This window comes from Anoplophora glabripennis, unplaced genomic scaffold (genome assembly GCF_000390285.2).
Source record: "Anoplophora glabripennis isolate ALB-LARVAE unplaced genomic scaffold, Agla_2.0 scaffold1105, whole genome shotgun sequence".
NCBI classification, from domain to species: Eukaryota; Metazoa; Arthropoda; class Insecta; order Coleoptera; family Cerambycidae; genus Anoplophora; species Anoplophora glabripennis.
Genome location: NW_019417183.1, coordinates 25,736 through 47,294, shown reverse-complemented (window position 1 = coordinate 47,294; position 21,559 = coordinate 25,736). Strand labels below are relative to the sequence as shown.

Below are 21,559 nucleotides of genomic sequence, written 5' to 3'. Positions count from 1 at the left end.
TCCTATACCCAATTTAAAGACCCCAAAAAAATTTCCTAAAAAGTGATGTTTTTTAACCCCATTTTTGGCGATTTTTTTCGATTTTTACAATAATAATCATGATTCATTCGATTTGTAAATAGTCATATTTTGTAAAAATATTTATTACAAATTTTTTTTTCCTTATCCATTTTCGCCTAAAATCAACTCTTGAAAAGATACATAAATAAATAGGAAGAAAATATGACATTTTTAGATTTTTTTGAACATATTGTGCCGCCAAAAGTTAAGCCCACGTTTTTTTTATGCGCATAGAAATATTTTCATTTCTAGTGATATTTGAAAGCCAAAGAGCCAAAAATCTCCATGGATATACGATTCACCCAAACCAAAACAGATACCGCCTAGTCTAATATTAGAAGAGATACTACATTAAAAAACAAGAATTTGAGAAATCAAAAATATAAGATTGGGAAAAATGTTGTATAATTCAGTGAGGTCTGGCTAAAATCTTGAAAAAAGAAAAAGATAGCGTTAAAAGAAGATTAAAAGAAACTACGAATATTTTGTTGTAGAGTGAAAGATCTATTACAAATTATTCTATGAACTTAGATCCTTGCTAATTCAAAAAGATGAAATAAGTGTCGGAATAAACGTCATATGACGGAAATAGACAAAAAAATACAATACCAAATGCCAAACTGAAAATCAATCCGTCTGAATGTAAATCCGAATGGTGCAATATTTTTTAGGCACCCTTTATAAGTCACGTTACGCAGTTTTTGAGGAAGGCTGTACGGCCCTAATTGAGAGCACCGTGACGACGCCCGCTTGATAATAAAGCATTGTTTAAATTTAATCCATACACACAAAGTATTTAGTGTATCCCATAACACAGCATTATGACTTTATTAATATGCCCCGTCTAGTCTAATCCGCACCTAAGTCCCATTAATAGGGCGCATACGGCCCATCCTCGGGCGTGCTCTGTTATCTTTTGTAAAACAGACGACCTGCTTTGTACTGAATCACTTTAAATCTCTGTTTATTGAGATGAGGAGCTCCGCGTATTATTGCTCCGGCGCATAATACGTGTGGGAATCGTCACATTGTTGGAGGGGCTTCGGCAAATTTGTTCCATGGTTAATTGTTTTGACACTCGCGTTGCAGTGTTTCACTGTTGGGGCGGGGATCGAATTAGCGGAGAAAAGTTTCGCCCGCGACTTCGCCAAATGGAAATGTTAAATTGTACTCGAAAGCTTAGCTGGTTGACGTTAAATATAGTAGGTTTCTTCAATAGAAGTACCACCAAAACGACCATGGCAAAGATACAATAATGGTCAGAAAATAACCTAACTTTATTTTTTTTAAACTTTATTATTAATTTTATACATTTATTGGTCCTTGTCTCCTTCAAAGTACTTCCCTTCCTTATTCACACATTTTTCTAAGCGCTGTTTCCAAGCAGTCCTGGATAGTTTAATTTGAAATGGCGTTTAAAGTTTGTGACGAATTTGTTTTGGTCCAGCAATAGTCTGAAAACGGTCAGCGTACTTTGGCCCAAAACCAAGACCCAAGCACCATGAGTTGTCTCGCCACAACTCTGGTCTCTTTTTGCGGATTTTTTGCAACTCGATGCATCTTCAATTTTTCAGTAAAAATTTCTAGACATGATCCAATTGAGATGCTAACCTCTTCTGTAATTTCTCTGATAGAGTCAATCGGCGACTAGCACGCACCAGAACTTTGAACTTGGGAATCATCAGTTGAAGTCGAAGATCCTGGTTGAGGATCATCTTCGATTGACTGACGACCGCTTTTAAATCATGAAAACCACTTATAACATTGAGTACTTACTACCCAGAGCATCATTTCCGTAAGCTTGTTTCAAAAGTTGCATCGTCGTTTCAGAAAATTGCGCATTTGAAAAATCATCAGTAACACTTAAAAGAATTGATTGCATTCAGATAACAATATCACGAAAACTAAATGGAGGTTATGCGCAACGCAATGCTGCCAACCGCATATCAAATATCCCCATTAGCGCGTAATTTAAAATGTTCGGTTGATTTCTAAACATTGTTATTACAGATACTGTAGACGTTAGACGTACATTTGTTCGGACTCTAATACAATTAAATTGTGAAATAATTTATGTAAAAATGACAAACTAATATTCTATTGTTTTGAAACTGAGCAATTGAACCATAACAAGTATAACATATATGGATAAAAGTGATCAATACGATAAGACACGTGTTTTTCTTCCATCTATTGAATTTGAATGAGACATTTTACAATGTGCTGTCACTTTGTTACAAGATAACGTATTTCTAAATATAAAACCTAGCAGTCTATATATCCCCTGGTAGCCATCCAAGTAATAATATGGCTCGAAAAGGATAGTCAACTCCATTATCTTTCACCTAATTACATAGTGCTAAAAAATTAAAATTAACTTAAAGAAAAGGTGTTATGAATTAAGAGATCATTTACAAACAAAATAAAAAGAAGTGGCCTTAAGTTAGAGCCCTGTGGTACACCTAAGGTGGACAAAAATTTATTTGACCTAAAACTGTACGAAACATATAGTTCACGTTGATGGAGGTACGATTTAATAACAAGCAATTTGTTACTAAATCCATAATATTCAAGTTTATGTAACAATTGAGATTTACTTTATCTAGATGTCTAGTCTTTATGTCTAGGTGTTTTAAAACATATTGAGTGAATTCTCTGTTAAATTAGAACGTTTTATCATAAATCCATCCCGGTTTGAAGAAATATACCTAAAGTTTGATATTATTGTAGATAAAGGTATATAACGACATTTCGAAGAGCTATGTAAAAAAATTATGGAGCGATTTAAGTGAAAATTACTGTCACCTGGTGAAAGATCTGGGCTGTCAGAAGATCACTTTAGTATTGATAGAATCTTTAAAATCATTGACTGGCGACTCAGGGTCAAGCTTGTAATGAAGGGAAACAATTCCACCTTATGTTGGACATCTGGCTCAAAACAAGACCAAAATTGAAGAAATATTGTTGCCAAAATTATACTTTAGTCAGTTGTCAGTTGAATGGTGATTAACATTAAATTTCTACATAAGAATCAATGTGTGGAAGAAAGTAGTCACCTTTGTTGCAATAAGGAGTGAAATGCATGATATTTGTCTGTCTGTTTGTCTTTGTTATTCTCGGGCTAGGATCTGTGGGGGCCCATCCGGTATTAGAACCTCTATACCCGACCTGATATACATTTCGGTTCTTATTGGGTCTAAAGGTACGCAGGCTATGGCATAACATCCCGAAAAGCCATAGTACTACACATCCATTTTCAGTGTTTACGGTATACTAACATTTATCGATCACCTGATTAGGTCATTTTTAATTACAAATCAGAAATGCCAAACCCTTTAAATAAGAAATCAGTAATCCATTATCTCAAGTTTCTCTATTTTACAAGTCTTGTAAATTTATCACATCTATAAAAATCATTGGTAATTGTTTACTGTTTTCTACAACATTTCTGTATAACTTCCCAACTGGAAATTTGCAACAATAGTTCTTTATTTGGCAGGCTTCTTACGGCTCTTCAATATAATTAATCAAATAATACCAATTCAATCAAATGTAATATAACTGCAAAATTTACTTTAAAAAATTGGAATAAAAAAACGTAAAATAAACATGAATATCTTGTTAAATAAAAATTCACTGTTGACGGTCAACTATGTGTTTTTATATATATTTAAAACTATTTAGGAAAATATTACGCTCACATATTCTATACATTCAAACCAAATCGAAAAATCGATTTAATTTTTAATTACGAATATCTGCAGTCTGTAATTATAAAGTTGTTAAACTATAATTACGCCTTGATGTTCCCCCAATCTGCCGAAAAGTATTTAAAATAGTTATTCTTGAAGCGATAAGATAAAAAAATATATTGCTTTCGGGTATCATAGAAGTATTCTTAAGACATTGAAACGTTGTTCTGAATCTTTTCACGACTTTTTAAATATATTTCCTTTTTTTTTGGAATATGAATAGCAAATAAACGATAAATTTTCAGAAATTTTACTATTTGTTGTTTATTATTATCAACAATAATGACATGAATGAAATTGTTATAGTAAAAAAAGGGTCCAGTTAAATTTAGTAAGTATCTAAATTACTTTTCAAGACAAGTGTTTACCTTAAATTCCATTTGAGAAGTATGTTTTTACATACTCATTCTCTGTTCCTTTATCTTATTAGCCAATAATTTATGGAATGTAGGTAGGTATGTATACACTTCAATAAATTGCCGTGGATTTCTAAGGATGTAATAATTGCAAAATGTGCTGCTAAACGGAGGCTCTGGAAAACATTTAACTATATCTGTCACTGAACAGAAAACCATATGCTGAACCATCTCCAAAGACTTCGTATCAACATGTCTCCTGAGTCTGACGGCCTTATCTGTACTAAAATATTGTGCTTCAGTTCAAACAGCCTCATTAGATCTTGGCTACTTAATACTTCAGTTCGAATTGGTTACGATTATTCTTCTCTCCGTGACAACTGCTCGGGTGGACCTCAAGGGTCTGTTTTGGGCTCAGTGCTGTTCCTTCTATACTCAATTGATCTTCATTATTTAACCATTCCTCGTTCTTTATACGCTGATGATACTAATTGGTGCTTATTTTAGAAAATAAGCCGATTTTAGGGAATACCCATATAAGATGGCCACTGTATCTACCATAATTAAAGAAAAATATGGAACTATTGGAAAACGTTCAACGGACAAGACTATTTTGAAAAATCAAACTTATCAGGACTGATGGGTAGCACTAAATCTTCCACATCTATCTGAATGAAGGACAAGAGGTGACGTGATTATTATAGATAGGGTGTTATATTGTAATTTTTCAACGACTCAACCAGAACACGATACAAAAGAAAACAACAATTAAGTAGCAATTTTTCTCAAATAAAGTGTTCAATCCGTGGAACCACCTGCATAATGATATTGTGATATTGTTCAAGAAAAACATATGACATATTAAAAATGAGTGACCTAATTTAAGTCAGTATATTTAATTATATATTTAATTGAATTCATGCCTTGTATACAGAAACAATATTTTGATTTATTTTTTTAAACAAATTTCAATTGGATGTTAATCCTCACATATGTAAGCATTTGATTGTTAAATAGATAAGCTATTTGTGATAGAAAACCTTTTTGGATCGGAAGCGAATTTTATTTCCACATTATAGAATTTTTTAAAGATTTTACACTGGTCTGAAAAATTTCATTTAATAGTTATTTATTGTATATGTGTTTTAAGTAGCATTTTATTCACACAATAATGTTTAAACGCGAGAACGTAGTTCGAGTTTTGAAGAAGCTAAAGAAGCAATTTTCCAGTTATTGCCAGCGAAATCCTGGGAACATTACGAAAAAGTTAACGAATGGAGGGAAAAACGGAGAATAATGACAATAAATGAAGAAGTCATGCTAGGGTATTTTTTAAATTTGAAGAAAAAATGTGCAATTTCATCCATGTGGTCGAAGTATTCGAAGTTGGAGGCTACTATAAAGGTTTACAAAAATATAGATATTGGAAAATATAACAAGCTTACTGCTTATTTGAAGAGTGAATCGAGATGATATAAAGCAAAAAAGCTGAAAAGAGAACATATTGAAGAATTTTTGACTGGGGTTTTCGATCAAGAATATTTAATGGTTAACGTAATATCTCTTTACCTTTTACATGTTGTTAGGTATATAATGAATTTTGGAATAATTTAGGTTGCACTAATAACACCAAGACGGGCATTTCAAGAAAATTTACAATTATAGAAAAAGAATTTTGCATGAATGCTGTTGAAATATGCAGAAAATATATTTCTCTGCGCCCAATTCGCAAACAGATTCTTTTTAAGATACATTAATCAAAAATGTACTTCTCGGCCTGTTGGAATCAACACATTGACGAAGGTACCCTCAATAGTTGCTTCATTCCTGAATATCGCAAATCCAGAAGCAAACTGGCCATTGTATGAGCCGCACTTCAACAACTTCATTAGCCAATAAAGGTGCGGATCTTACAACCATCAAACGGCATGGTGGATGGAAGAACTTCTCTGCAGCAGAAAGTTATGATGAGGAGTCCAGATCTAACAAACTTAATATTGCAAAGAAAATGCAAAGAAAATATAGCTGTTCCTTAAAAGAAGAAACATCCATAACTTGTGCAAATTCTTCACAAACTTCGGCAGATGTATGCGTTCCGAAAATGATGGCAACAATGCTACAAGGGTTGTTATTAACGGAAAGGAAGTTAAATGTGATAAAACAAAAAACCACATGTATATTACTATAAATGTAAATGTTAATGTTAATAAGTAAATAAATTAAATTTGATTTATTATAGGTTTATTATTTTTTCATTATTCTACTAGTGAAATAAAGTTATTTTATTTCACTATAGTCTGTTTGGAAATGAAAGAGAGTAATTAAACCCCGAGATGAGAACCGGCCATGGGCGTGCTAATATTTCGTTTCAGATAATTATCAGGTAACTCTAATGCTAACAAAAATGACAGGGATTGGAAAATCGACTATCTACAGACTTTTAAAGGAAACAAAAAATGAACAAGATACTGTAAATCCCCCAAAATCATCTACAGGGAGGTCAAAAGTCGTTATAGATGATTTCTTCAAAAATGTCATTCGCAGAAAAGTACACTAATTTTATCTTAAAAAATAAATACCAACGCTAAACAAAATTTTAAGTGAACTTTCAGAGGACAACGATTTGCCAAAAATCAGTAGAAGCAAATTATGGGCCGTCTTACGAGAGTTGAATTTTTACTGGGAAAAGCAGAACAGGAAGTCAGTTCTTATCGATAAAGATGAAATTATTTGTTGGCGAAGATCCTACTTAAGATCAATTAGAAAATTTCGTGACGAAGGGAGGAATATTTATTATCTAGACGAAACTTGGGTCAACGAAGGATATACTGTAACAAAAGTATGGCAAGATGAAAATGTAAAAAGTTTTCGACAAGCATTTTTGGATGGACTTTCAACAGGGTTCAAGGCACCTTCAGGTAAAGGGCGAAGATTAATAGTGACACATATAGGTAGTGCCAGTGGTTTTGTAGATGGCGGTTTACTTTTATTTGAATCTAAAAATACAGGTGACTATCACGAAGACATGAACGCAGATGTTTTCGAAGAGTATTTTACACAGATGTTGGATCTTATTTCTCCGGGGTCTGTAATTGTCATGGATAATGCCAGTTACCATTCACGGCAGACCGAGCGGACGCCTACGACTGCTTGAAGGAAAGCCGATATAATTCAATGGTTATCCGGAAAAAACATTTCTTTTGAAACAAATATGGTGAAAAAGGAACTTTTGACACTTGTCAATCTTAATAAAGATCAGAAAAAATATGTTATCGATGAAATGGCAACAAATCGCCAAATAACGGTACTACGGTTACCACCTTATCACTGTGAACTTTACCCAATCGAATTAGTCTGGGCGCAGGTAAAAGGAGATGTAGCGCGAAATAATACGACGTTTAAATTAAGTGACGTGAGAATTTTGTTAAAAAATTCCTTGGAACGACTAACTGCAGATAACTGGCAAAGATGTATACATCATGTACAAAAAGAAGAGGAGAAAATGTGGGAACTCGATAATTTAATTGACGTTACTGTGGAACCTATCGTTATCAATCTAGGAGACGAATATAATTTATTAGAATATTCAGAGGATGAATTTTAATATACCTACTTTTTTATTTTCTTTATTGTGCATTTATACAACACTACATTTACTCACCATAATTTGAATTTTCAAAATACATATATTTTTGTGTGGAATAAAAGTCTATTCATTAAATTTAAATAAATATTTTGATAACAATATTGAATAATTTTATTTGAATTACTAAAAACCCTCTTAACCCGGTTATGATGTTTAAAGTAGCCTCATGTTTTGAACTGCTGTTTTTATATTGTTTACTTATAAGAGAAATGGACCGAGAAATTGAAGCGGCATAGACAAAGACGGATTGTCGGGGATTAAATTTTAGCTACTTGCTACAATTTAGTACAGTCCGATCGCACAAAGTTTTTTTAAAAGTACACCTCATCTATACGGAAAATGCATAATATAAAAATATTGAATATAAGCACCAGTACTACATTTATTTACGATTTGCATACGTAATGAGTTTTTATTACTCTCTTTCATTTCTAAACAGACTATAGTGGATAAAGTATCACTTAGACGGTGTCGATAAAAGTCCGATTATAAGGTGATTGTGATGAAATACGTTTTTTTACAGTTATATTGGAAAAAAATAGTTTGTTACAATAGTTTTTGACACTGTATAAAAACGTTAACCGTGTGGAGATGACTTGTAAAAGGAAAATATTTAAATTAATATAAAAAGATTAAAATGGCAAATTAAGCTATTAAAAAGCGTCAATCAAATCTAGCATCTATTTATAGAGTTGATATGTGGTGATTCTCAAGATATTTAATCAGTACTTAATCAAGTAACGGTTTTGAGATATAGGCTTTCAGTTTTCCTTTATAATCTTTGACATATTTTCAACACATGGACAATAAAGCAAATCTCTTATAATTCGTTTAGTTTGAAGAGAGCTTTTTAAATTAATTGATAAATCTTAACGACAAAAGTACTTATTTTACGAGAGTATTGTGTAATAATAGGAAGAATTTACTATATAAAACATGTTTTTAAATTAAGAATGTTTCAATAATATTTAAATGTACGTTCTGCAGTTTCAATCAAAGAATATATACAACAAAATTAAATATTACAGTAATTATTTATAAATGTATTAAGCTAATTAAAATTAATTCAAAAAAATTTCTTTTAAAAAAATTATAGAATTTATTTGAATTAGATGAATATATTTATAATATAGCAAAAAGATAAAGCTGATATAAACTATATATAATTGCAAAATTGGTTTTATAATATTGTTTTTTAGAAGAAAGTTATAAAATTGAATCGGCTTAATTTATTTATACAGTTTTCATAAAATTACAGTTAGAATTTCCGAGTAAAAAAATATTTCAAAGACGAAGAAACACGGAGAAATTTTTCAGATTTCTTTTATTTTCTGTCAATTTATAGTATAATTTGAGGCTACGGAGTAAGTTTATCATTTTCAATAAATCACATTTTGAAATTTTACATCTATTGACCATATATACGAATAACAGTACCTGTTTTGTTGTTGCAAAAAAGGTTTTTCTATGTTAAAAATACAGATACTTATGTAATTAATTGGAAAATACCAAAAGTTTTATGTCAAAGGACAAAAACAAAATGTCTGTGATGTTTCTTAATATCAAATTTGAAAATTGCTTTTTTTCAAGTTAATTTTTGTCAAATTACGTTATTTCTTTGATTTCCAATATTTAAAGAAATAACTGCATGGGCAAGTTATAAAAAATAAAATACTCCATTAAAATCATAAAGCAATTAGCTAATATTTGTATTCCTAAAGTAATAATATTAATAATATAATTATTAACACGCAAATCAGCCATAGTACGCTAATTAATATATTTTTTCATTTTATAAATTTTATATAAAAAGTAAGATTTCTATATTGATTGAAGAGTTAAACAGTGTTCTTATAAACCGTATAAATAAAAATGCTTTTAGCATGCTAAAATCGCATTGCAATGCGACTCTTTTCATGCCTAGATAATAAACAAATTTCCTCACCTCAACCTTTTGGCCTCATCGATGAAAGGTCTCTTCTCAGTCTCACTCAGCAGCTTCCACTCGGCCCCCAGTCTCTTAGAGATCTCCGAGTTGTGCATCTTGGGGTTCTCCTGGGCCATCTTCCTCCTCTGTCCCCTGGACCACACCATAAAGGCGTTCATGGGCCTCTTAATGTGCTCTTGATTAACCGGTTTAGGAGAAGACATCTCTTCTCACTACTCAATGAACGCGAAATTTTCAGTAATGTGAACTTTTTACCATGACTCACGGGTGATATATATGTGACTATCGGGAGGTTTTTATCAGGTATGCCATGAGATCTCTCGCGTGATTCTGGTGGAGATGGACTGGCGCCAAGCCGGGTTTCCAAAACACTTTCCCGATGTCGGCTGTATCGCGGGGTAGTGGGGAGGGCGATCACGGGGGCGGGATATAAGTGAGCGCTGATTTATTCGCAATTTAACCGCCAGATTAGCCGCAGAGTATACAGATTACTCATTACTGGATTAGAGAACTTTGTGGGCGAGCCATTAGTCCTGTGGAAACTGGAATTACCCGTAAACACGTCTGTGTTTAATTCTCGTTAACATTCCTTCATTTTTTTATGAGGAGATGTACCTAGGATGTTCATTTTCTGATGATAAGTTACAAGAAAATTTATATATACAACGTTTACATTGTGAATATTTTTACATTTGAGAAATTATTACCAACAAATTGTAGAGTATCTCGAATTTTCAAACATTGCATGAAAGTTTCATACAATTTGTAACAGTCAAGATTTTAGGAACAATTGTGTGAATTTTCATAAGTACTCTTCTTAATTGTTAGAAGATATATATTTTTTTAAATTTTGACGTGTATTATAGTTTCCGGAAAAAGAACAGAATGTTCGATAGCATAGTTATAAACATTTTTATGAAACTTATAAGAACGTCAAAATAAACCATTTTATTTTTTTAAGAAATATCCTGGCGCCAATAATTAACAGTTTAAGAGCACAGTGCTTTTAAAAGCTATGAAAAATATACCTTCATAGCTTATAGATACACTACTATATGAATGAAAATTTGAGAAGTGAATGAGTACGGTTCTAAAATAAATTTAATGTCAAACAAAGTTGAAGAGAGCAATTGAGGGACTTTTGACTGTATTCTGAGTAAAATCAATTTGGAGTTATGGTTTAAATTTAACTATTACTAAGTAACTTTTTACTCGGACTTGTTTCATGTTCTTTTTAAATTTTAATTTAAATACCTATTGTATTAAAGTCATAAACTACCAAGCTGCTACAGATCTGTTTTAGAAATAATATTTGAGGTCCCGATTAAAGAAATTGGTGAACTTATCAGACGAATAGATCACCATAACCTATATTGTTAGTTACAAATACGCAATTAAAGATAACAATTTAATTATCCGTTTATTCAACCAAATATTAATCGAGATTTAATATATTGTCTTTAATTATTGTAATTAAATCACTGCATTAAAATACAATTTTCACTAGAATAACCAGATAAACCAATACTTGTCCAACTCCAAAGCATACCATACGCCATACTGCCATCCACCACGCCACGATCACGAGATAACCTAATGGGACAATGGGAACAGACAAAGATAATGCATCTGGATATGTAGTAATGAGGATATTTACTGCTTTTCCCTCACACCGATTTTTTTACAGTGTAACAGAGAGTTTAAAAATTTTGGTACTATGTTTGGTATTTATGTAATTATTAATTAATAAAAGAAATATGCGCGAACTATTCACTTTTATTTCTGTTTTATTCCTAATTTTGACACTCTTTGCCAATTACTGGATATCCTATAAAAATGGTTACTATTTTGCTTAATCCCAAGTATGAGCTACTTGTAACAAAATATAATAGGTACCTCCAAGATTATAGCAAAAAGCACGTGCTTACTCGAAATCACACCATCCGTGGAAATTGGATTTATCTAGAATTTTCATATCCAGTAAAGTGCATAATTGTTTAAATCATGTCCTGTTATTGCAAGGTAAAATTAATCAAAGCTTATCTAAAGGAGCACTTTCTTGACAAACTCATTGAATTCAATTTAATAATTGCCAATAACTTTTTATTAAATTCTTTCTAAGTATTTATCAGAATTTATCAAAATATTAAAACTCAAAAATAGCTGAAATAGCAATTATTAAAAGCTATTTTATGTCAGTATGTATTTTTTACAGTAAACTAGAGTAATTACTTACACAAAAAAATTATAATTAAATAAACAATGAATAAATATAAGTATAGAACTATTTACAAACTTACAGAAACATTTGTCGTAGGAAATTAAGTCCAACTTTGTAAAAATATGTACCATTGTACCTATACCTATTTTTTGTTTACACCACCGATTATACTTACGAATTTGATTTTCTTCATAGCCAACAAAAAGCCTGTATGCCTGTAACAATGGCATCAGAGTCTGTTTAATAGTGCATCTGTTTTTAATAATCGGTTTTAATAATAATGGACAATTTCATACATTTTTTTTAAATTAGAGAAAAAAGACACGGCTCTGTTATACATTTGAAGATAAGTGTGACAAACTACATACTTTTATAAATCACCACCATCTTTTTAAATACTTAAGTCATGGACACCTACGGTTTTTATTAAAGAGGTGTTAGTTATTAAAATATTAAGTACTTTACTGCATCTATGCAAAAACAAACTATGAGATAAAGTATCATCAATCCAACTGTGGACACTAAAAAAACTTATAGAAAATTTGTTTTGCCTGAAGATTTATGTGGAAGTGGCTAACGTTCACGGAAACCATAACGTTCTATCTCTAATAATTGCTGAGATACCTTAGCATGATACACTTAGGTGCGTAGAATAATTCGAAAATATGGTGGTGATTAGCCAAAGAACAAATATATTGCTACATTTTTAACAAAATCTAACTAACTTACTGATTTATTTAGATATATATTTTTTATATTTAAGTATCCACAGAATATTCTGTAACCAGTACCTGTTATAAATTCATAAAACCTTTTTTTGGGCCATTTTAAGCCTTTTTTCTTTATTTATTGGGTATTTTGCTACCTGAGAAACAAATAAAAAAATTAATGAAAAACCCCTACTAAAAATAAATATTTTAAAGATTTTTTGCTTAAACAAGACTCTCACAGTGAATAAAGCAGACAAATATAAAATACACATCACTATGTAAAAGTATATCACTTCATTTTAAAAAGTTGTTAGTTGTTTACCTTTCGAAAATCAACATGTTTTCGTTTTCTCAGTGGATGGTTTTTCGTTTTTAAATATTTTTCTTTGTGTTAGTCAGGTTGAGAAGTTTTTCCAACATAATGCATATTGCACGTAAACAAGTATTTGAACTGCTCGATTAACCCAGAAGTCGGAGACTTGTGCGGGAGAGGAGGCGGCATATTATTATTACGCAGGCCGCATTTGCGCCCAGGAACGACTTATGTTGGTAGGCCCTAACCACCATTCAGTGCAGGAATGAGGGAAACCTGGAAAACCTCATTAATTACGGGGGTGGTCAAATGCCAACCGGTGTCAATCTCTCACATTGACCCAAGCCAACATTCTTCCACCCTACCATACATGCACACAGTAATGTGCTATTTGTCTTTTTTACTGTGAGATTTTTGGTCGGGAAAAACTATTTTCATAGAAAATAACTCTGGAATATTTTTTTGGAGCAAGGGTTTCAAATGCGGCAATAAATTAAAAAAACGAAACCTATGTCATAACTAAGTAACTTCAGATAATATTTTAAGTGTCTGTTTGACAGATACGTATGGGTCATTTCTTGCCTTTAATTAACCGTATCTTCAGCCCAAGTTTCATCAACCTAAACTGAACATCTTCAGGCATTGGATAACCTTAGAAAACACCCCGTATATTAACCAACGTTCCTGTGCTCTCTCTTGCTTCGGCTACGTAGGCAGGTACATATTTTTCTCTCAAACATCCCGTGCATGTGCCGCCTGAACGCTAGTAATCCCGATCCTTTAAGAACAGGATTATTGTGGTGGTTTTATGTAAGAGAAGGCACACACTTGTTGCTCAGTCGCCATGCATCACCCCACCACAGGCATTGATTGCTGCGGCCCCGCCCCTTCTGGTCCCATTGGCTCAGATATCTCCCTAATCATATCAGGATATCTTAGGCGACTTCAGGGGTACTACTGTTATCCTGAAATAGATACAGGAGCCGCAAGAAGTGTCGTTTGTCGTTAACGTGTTGAGGTAGAAGGGGGTTTAAGTTTGAAACTAATTACTTGATTTTGCTGAATACCTGTGTTACATGCATATGTATTGATGAATTAGTAATTAATTGCAAACGAAGAAAACAACGGTATGCTCTAGTATCTATTGTAGTATAAATTATATAGATATAGGAACTATATCTCAAATGATAATTGAGTGGAAGAAAAGTGCTTTATTTTGTCGTACAGAAAATTGGATCGCCGCGACTGACAATAAATAGTGAAAATGAACTAATAAAATATAGAAAATTTTTGGAAAAATTCCTTGTCTAAAGGATGTATACTTAAATTTTCCGAAATTAACTACTAATTGCAGATATTATTGAATCTATATTTCTAAAGGCTTAAGTAAATTGCAACTGCAAACGAACAACGTATCCACTTAGGATATATTAAATTATTAAATTCGTAGTATTTACAGGTATTTTTACACTTTCTGTTATTCTATTATTTATTAAGTTTTCTTGAAGAATGGTTGATAATGTATAGATTCATAGGTATATCTGTTCTGGTGTAACTTATTTCAACCATTTTAGGTAATATCTTTTTACACAGGAGAAATTCTATTTTCTTACATATACAGGTTCGGAAAGTACCGATGGTCCATCCGCCGTTACGTGAGAGCGATAAAGTAAGCCATAGAAATCCATGCGATTGAGAAGGATGGCTATAATGAAGGCATCTTATAGTCACCGCCCGTTTCGCCCTTCCACAAATAAGATCCACTTCTTATTTGTGGAAGGTCGAAATGGGCGGTGACTATTAGACGCCTTCATTATAGTCATCTTTCTCTATCGCACGGATTTCTATGACTTACTTTATCGCTCTCACGTAACGGCAGATGGACCATCGGTATTTTCCGACCCTGTATATCAACAGGGTGTCCCGCAAATACGTGTACCACGGAAGACCACAGATTTTTGGATTCAAAATTGACCGATTCAGGCTAATCCACTGATCTCCGAAATTGCTTCATCTGGATATGGCCTCAAAGTTCTTCACTGTTAGGAAGTTGATGTATGGTGAAAATATGCGTCCATAATTTTTTTCTGTTCGCCTAATACCTAGTGATAAATATTTTTCAGTAGGTAGCTGATACCATTTGGAAGTTTTTGTTTCTTCAACAATTTTCACTACACGAGCGGTTTAGGTACAAAAATTAATTTTCCTATGTCTATACATCATTGTAGGCAATGATTTTATACATTTGGCTGTGGTTTCATTTTAAAAGTCATTGTACCTGTCAATTCTAGGTGAGTATTTAATACGAAAGACTTATCACTTTTCTTCAATTTTGTTTTCCGGAATTGAGATATTTTTTAGAAATCACACTGCAAACATATTGGAAAAACAATACTTATTATCAGTTTTATCGAATATCAGGTTTTCACTAAATTGTTACTCCGAGTGTTTCTCGTAAATTTTTTAAATCTACTCTTAAGAGTAGGTTTAAACCTATTATATAACAAAATTATAAATAAGTAAAAGATTATACTCATATATCTCATAATTAGTGTCCAAAAATTTACTACTTGATTCTATTGCCAAAAATAAGTATATTTTTTCATATAAACATGGGTCAAGAAATTTCGTAAAGGAGCTACGCCCCCCTAAATGGGGCCTCAAAAAATTCATTTTTTTAATATTTCCGAAAATTATGAATTTTGACACATGAACGTTCATTAAATGTCGAAATAGATCATCATTCAGCCAGGGGCGTCTCAGTTGGGGGGTTGTCAGCTAAAATTTGCCCCTATTTTTTTGCTTGCCGAAATTTTCAAATTCAGATGCCAACGGATGATAGACCCTCTATTTCGACTTTTAATGAGCGTTCATGGTGTCAAAATTCATAATTTTACTTCAATCTGCTTCGGAAGTATTTAAAAAAATAATACAATTTTTGAGGCCCCATTTAGGGGGCGTAGCTCCCTTAAGAAGCATTTTCAACCCCTGTTTATATGAAAAAATATTATTATTTTTGTTAATAGAATCAAGTGTTATATTATTGGGCAATAATTATGAGACACCCTGTATAAAGAATTTATATAATTAGTTTTATAGAAAGTATGGTCGTCTCCTCTAAGATCAGACAAGAATATAGTATTTTGTTACGTTAAAAATATCAATCATTAAAAGACAAGAAAATGCATCATAAAGAATTCCCCTTGAGTGAAAATTCAAAAATTAGCTACTGGCATATAACGGAAACTTTTTTGCGTTTTTTCAGTTCTGTCGAAATAAAATTTAAATTTAATATTAGAGCTATTAATCCAAGGTGTCTGGGCAGTATCAACAGATAATAATATCTAATTCATCTCTTGCTTCATGAATAGGTACCTACTATTTTTACCGCAAAATAGTGTAAGAATAGATTTACTAGAGTTCAAATTAAGAATATGTTCAAAGGTTAATCTATATTATCATTGCTAGTAATGTTGTCTTGTGATGTATTAATAATATAAGTATAATTGGTAAATTTGTCAACGTGTCAAACGTTTATAATAGTAAAGAGAAGACGACCTAAAACTAAACCCTGAGGCATATTTGAAAATATATTGACATTAGAAGAACTAACAACATACAATAACACTAACTAACAATATAAAATGTTATTATAAATTACATTGTAATGATTGTCTGTAGGTACTGTTATGATTGTTTTTTTGAAAATTGTGGGTTTAAGACTATTAACAGAAACTCCTTATTTCGTAAAATTTGTCGACTATAGATTTAACTTTTCTCAACTATTAAAATAATCATCATATTAAAGTACTACACATCAAATCACAGAAGAGAAGGTAACTATGAAACTTTTGTTTTCATTCAAAAGAAGGCTAACGAATAAATTATACCAGAGAATATTATATCAACGAAAAGCGACAGCAAGGCTTTCTGCGTTAACAGTTTTCGTATGCGCATGCGCGAATTGGGTTGTGTTGTTGTCAGTTATCAGTCAGATGCTGTCTGTCCGAGCCTCTCCATAATAAGATCCACTTCTTATTTGTGGAAGGGCGAAATGGGCGTTGACTATGATACGCTTTAATTATAGCCATCCTTCTCTATCGCATGGATTTCTATGTCTTACTTTATCGCTCTCACGTAACTTGTGATAGACCATCGGCGCTTTCCTACACGGTAGAGAATATCTTTAGGAAAATTTTTATTTTTGTTTTCAGTGCTCGAGTGTGGATAGAAACTTGCAATAGACTCGATTTATTGCCTAGGATTGTGGATGTATATAAGAATTATAGGCTTTGTGAACACCATTTCGAAACCAAATATATTGGTAAAGGGAATGTAAGAATAAACTTATTGCCAAACGGAATACCTACACAGTTTCCTCAACTTAGAAATGGGCAAGAAGAGCTAGAGGCAAAAATTGTGGAAGATTGTCCCAAAGAAGTTATTGCATTGTCAGGTACCTATTTTTAAAAAACTATTTCAAATATTGCAAAAAAATATGATATCTGTTTAATAAAAATATTGTTTTATTTTTTTATATATTATACCTAATTTGTCTACATTTTACCACAGTTATCCTTGTATTATATGAACAATGTTTGATACTGATGCAGTTCGTTCAGTGTACATCTATTCAGAAGTGTAACTTCTCTCAGTGTAAACGATTGTGTTTCTGTCAAATCGGTCGACTCTAGCGTGACCACAAAACATCAAAGGAACCTCCGATTCTGTCGCTTCTCGTTGGTATAGTGTTCTCTAATTGTACACCACAGTTTGACACCTGTCAGTAAGGTAAGATGACAATAAAATTAACGCGGTGCTTTCAAAGTCTGTGTATTTCAATTTGGTACCTACACGTGGTTGACTCTCAAATAATTTAGAAAAGTTTAGTGCACCGAAGCACTAAGTTTTGCATTGATCAAAAGGGTAGCTGTCCAATATCTTTTCTAAAACCACATTAACTGCCAAGAAACAGATTATTGTTAAGAAATAAGTCATAAATTTGAATATATAATTATTATAACTTTAAATTTTAACCTATTTACTCGTATAAAACAGCTGCAGACAGTCATGCACCAGGAACTATTTTGTATTTTAATGATGTCATTTTCTTATTTAGAATCAATAACACCAATTGTTGCCTATCCTTCATTAATATAAACCTCGAAATAGAAATAAGACAATTCCTTAACCTCGTTTACTGGCCATTTTAAAATTAACAATGCGGAATAACAGCGAAAGGTATCAGATGCCCATATATCAAACAATCCACGGAATGGAATACAATTGTTCTTTCGTCAGACTGCCGCCGAAACAACAATACTCCACTACAATAAAGCTAATATCGCCTGAAAGGGTAATGATAGAATTATTCATATACAATCAACTCTCATTGTCGGTAATGATTATTTCTACTGATGCTGCGTTTTTTGTTTTCTCATTGTTAAATGTTTTGTGGCGAAGGGTTTTGTTTGGCGTGTTGAAACTTGGTTTTGTGTAATTGTGTTTGATAGATTTGGTGAGTGGAATAGATAGACAATGATACTGAATTTAAATGCAACTCTTCGCGGTGATATTTAAATTTAATTAGGCCTTCTTCATTGTGTGAACGATTCTATTCAAGGCTTAGGTATATGTATACAATATTGCAAAACTCGGGCTTGTTATTTAACACTCCATCCTTAAGTATAAAGACAAGTTTTTTATTCAAAATACAATTATAATTGGTTTAGTTTCATTATTATTGCTGGAGTATTTTCGTTGTACGACTTTATTTTTACAATAAAATTAAATTTTTTTGCTAATTTTTCATTCTGTTAATATTTAATTGACGTTAAATATCAAGTTTAATTATAATCGAAAGTAATTTTAGATTGCACAAAATCTTTTTTAAATTCATATATTTTTATAGGAGTTGCACAGTATTATTATGTACTGTTGAATGAAGTAGCTTTTTTAATTAGTAGGTAATTTTACTATTGTCTTCTTGGACTAATTTTTTTAACTATGTAACTATGTCATTACTTCAGGAAGATGTTTCTTGAATAACTCTGCAGTAAATAAGCCTTCAAACCACTTTTTCTTCCGAGATACAGGAAACTTAAAATCAAACATTTTTTAGGTAGATTGATGAAATTTTTTTAATATTATAGCTGTTTTCAGTTAGAAGTATATGTAACAATTAGAATCAGGTACTACACTGTAAAAAAAAATCAATCAAATTTCACTCAATTTTACTCGATAATGTATCAATTTCTGTCCACACCCGATCGAGTTAAATTTTCACTCTATTAGTATGAGTGAAACTATTGCATCAGAAATGAGTGAGTTTTACTCAAATCCGAGTTACTGCTAACTACCAAATGAGTGACTTTTGACTCTATTCTGAGTATATAAAACCAATTTAGAGTAGACTTTTTCTTCTAATAAAATTTAAAAACGATTATTGAGTAATTTTTTACTTAGACTTGGTTTTTAATTAACCAAATATTGAGTGCAAAAATAAATCACTCATAAATTATTAATTAGGACATACAGTGTTGAAATTACTTAGACGCTATACAGCGTGTTTTTCAAATTAGGAGAGATATTGTAAAAATAATGTCTCAAATCTACATTTTTTTTTGATAGTATATATTAACCCTTGAAGTTAACAGTTGAAAATCGGTATTTTTTGATAAATTTTTTGTAATTTATTAAATTTGTATGAATTTTGGGTAAAGGCCATGTTATATGAAATTAGGTCAACTAATGTGTACAATTTACATAATAAATGCTTCCATATTGTTAACGTTTGGAGTGGTTTTGTACCACTTTATATTTCCTTGAACTTTTCATTTAAATATTATTGTCATAAACTGCTAAACAGTCATAGTGGTTTCAACACAGATTTGTTTTAGAGACAATAATTTAGGTCTCGATTCGTTCACTGATCGGATAAATAAATTGCCATAACCTATATTGTAGGTACGTTACAAATACGTAATTATATATAAATAACAATTTAACTGTGCGTTTATTTAAACAAATATTAATCGAGACTTAATATGTTGTCTTTAATTATTGTACTTAAATAATCACTGCATTTATTTACAATTTTCACTAGAATAACCAGATAAACCGATACTTGTCGAACTCCACCACGTTACGGTCACGAAACAACCTAATGGGATTATGGGAACAAAGACAATGTATCTGGATAAGAAACTGGATAACTATCCGTTAATCTATTTAACTATCCGTTAATATATTGTCTTTAATTAATGTAATTAAATCACTGCATTTAAATACAATTTTCACTAGATTAACCAAATAAACTTATACTTGTCCAACTCCAAAGCACACCATACGCCATACTGCCATCCACCACGCCAAGGTCATGAGATGGGACGATGAAAACAGATAAGAATAAGATGTGAAAAAGGGTGTGATCACTCAGTCTCAGTAATGAGGACATTTACTCTGATTAAGGTATAAGTGCACCAAACACGAATTTACGTGAAGAATTTATTTACCTATATTGAGTGAAAATGTACTCAATAATTTCACTCAATGGATCCACTCCGAACCTTTATTGCTTTTACTCACGACGATTTTTTTACAGTGTAGTAAAAATTAATGCTGACACTGACACTGACACTAACACTGACAACATATTTTTCAGAGCTTTTTTTAAAACTTTTGGGAAAATATACGAACTTTGATAAAAAAAAGTAAAGGGAATTTTAAAATTTTGCGAGTTGTATCTTGTCTATCGAGTTGATTTATGTTTATGTATATTGGTATGCAGCACTGTCAGTGACGTAGCTGTCAATTTTTAAGCAGCTGCCTGTGTTTAGCGAGTAAACGAGTAAGACTTACCTCAGTGTTTATGAATCAGAGAATTTGTCTGATATTTTGTGTTAAAAACACCCTATTTTTCGAATATGACCCCTGTAACTTTTCTTATTTCCCAAACTCAAAATGATACTCAAAGGAGACCGCTTTTCAGCAGATGAATTCCCGTTACTTTTTGATTAAGCCTCATATATATAAAAATTTTATATTTCTTTAAAGAAGGTAAATTTTTGGAAAGCACTTAGGTACTATATTTGTACTACCATTGTATGTATGAGAAACTGAAATGAAGTATACAGGGTGTTCCTAAATATCATGTACATAAGGGAGGGGGTAATTCTTTGGGTTATTTCATGACTAAAAGTTCATATAAACATAGGTCCGCAAACGTTTCGTTACCGATTTACAGGGTGTTGAAATTTTAAGATTTTTTTAGTTTTTTTCTCTATAGCTCCCACAGTTTTTGAGATATTTATCTCAAATTTGAAATATATGTTAGGCTGTAGGGATTACATCATTGGGCAGGCCGAATGGTCGTGATATTCTACAGAGTGATATTTTTTTGGGGTTCATGCCCCCTTTTCTTTACCTGAACTTTTGTGCGGTGCGCCGCTGGTAGATTTTAAAATTAAAATTGAATTTTATCTAGACTAGAAATGTGATATTTTCAACATTTCTGAATTTATTACATAGACTTGTACACCCTATATGTATACC

General features: G+C 31.8%; 1 protein-coding gene across 1 annotated transcript in view; it reads right to left on the bottom strand.

Annotated features, from left to right (window-relative positions):
* Positions 1-9,965, bottom strand: part of LOC108915765 (transcription factor SOX-14-like) — a 31,102-nt gene extending 21,137 nt beyond the window's left edge. Inside the window, exon 1 of the mRNA XM_018721887.2 lies at positions 9,760-9,965. Within this exon, the coding sequence (XP_018577403.1) occupies positions 9,760-9,965 (206 nt within the window). The remainder of the gene's footprint in view (positions 1-9,759) is intronic.
* Between the last annotated feature and the right edge of the window lie 11,594 nt (positions 9,966-21,559).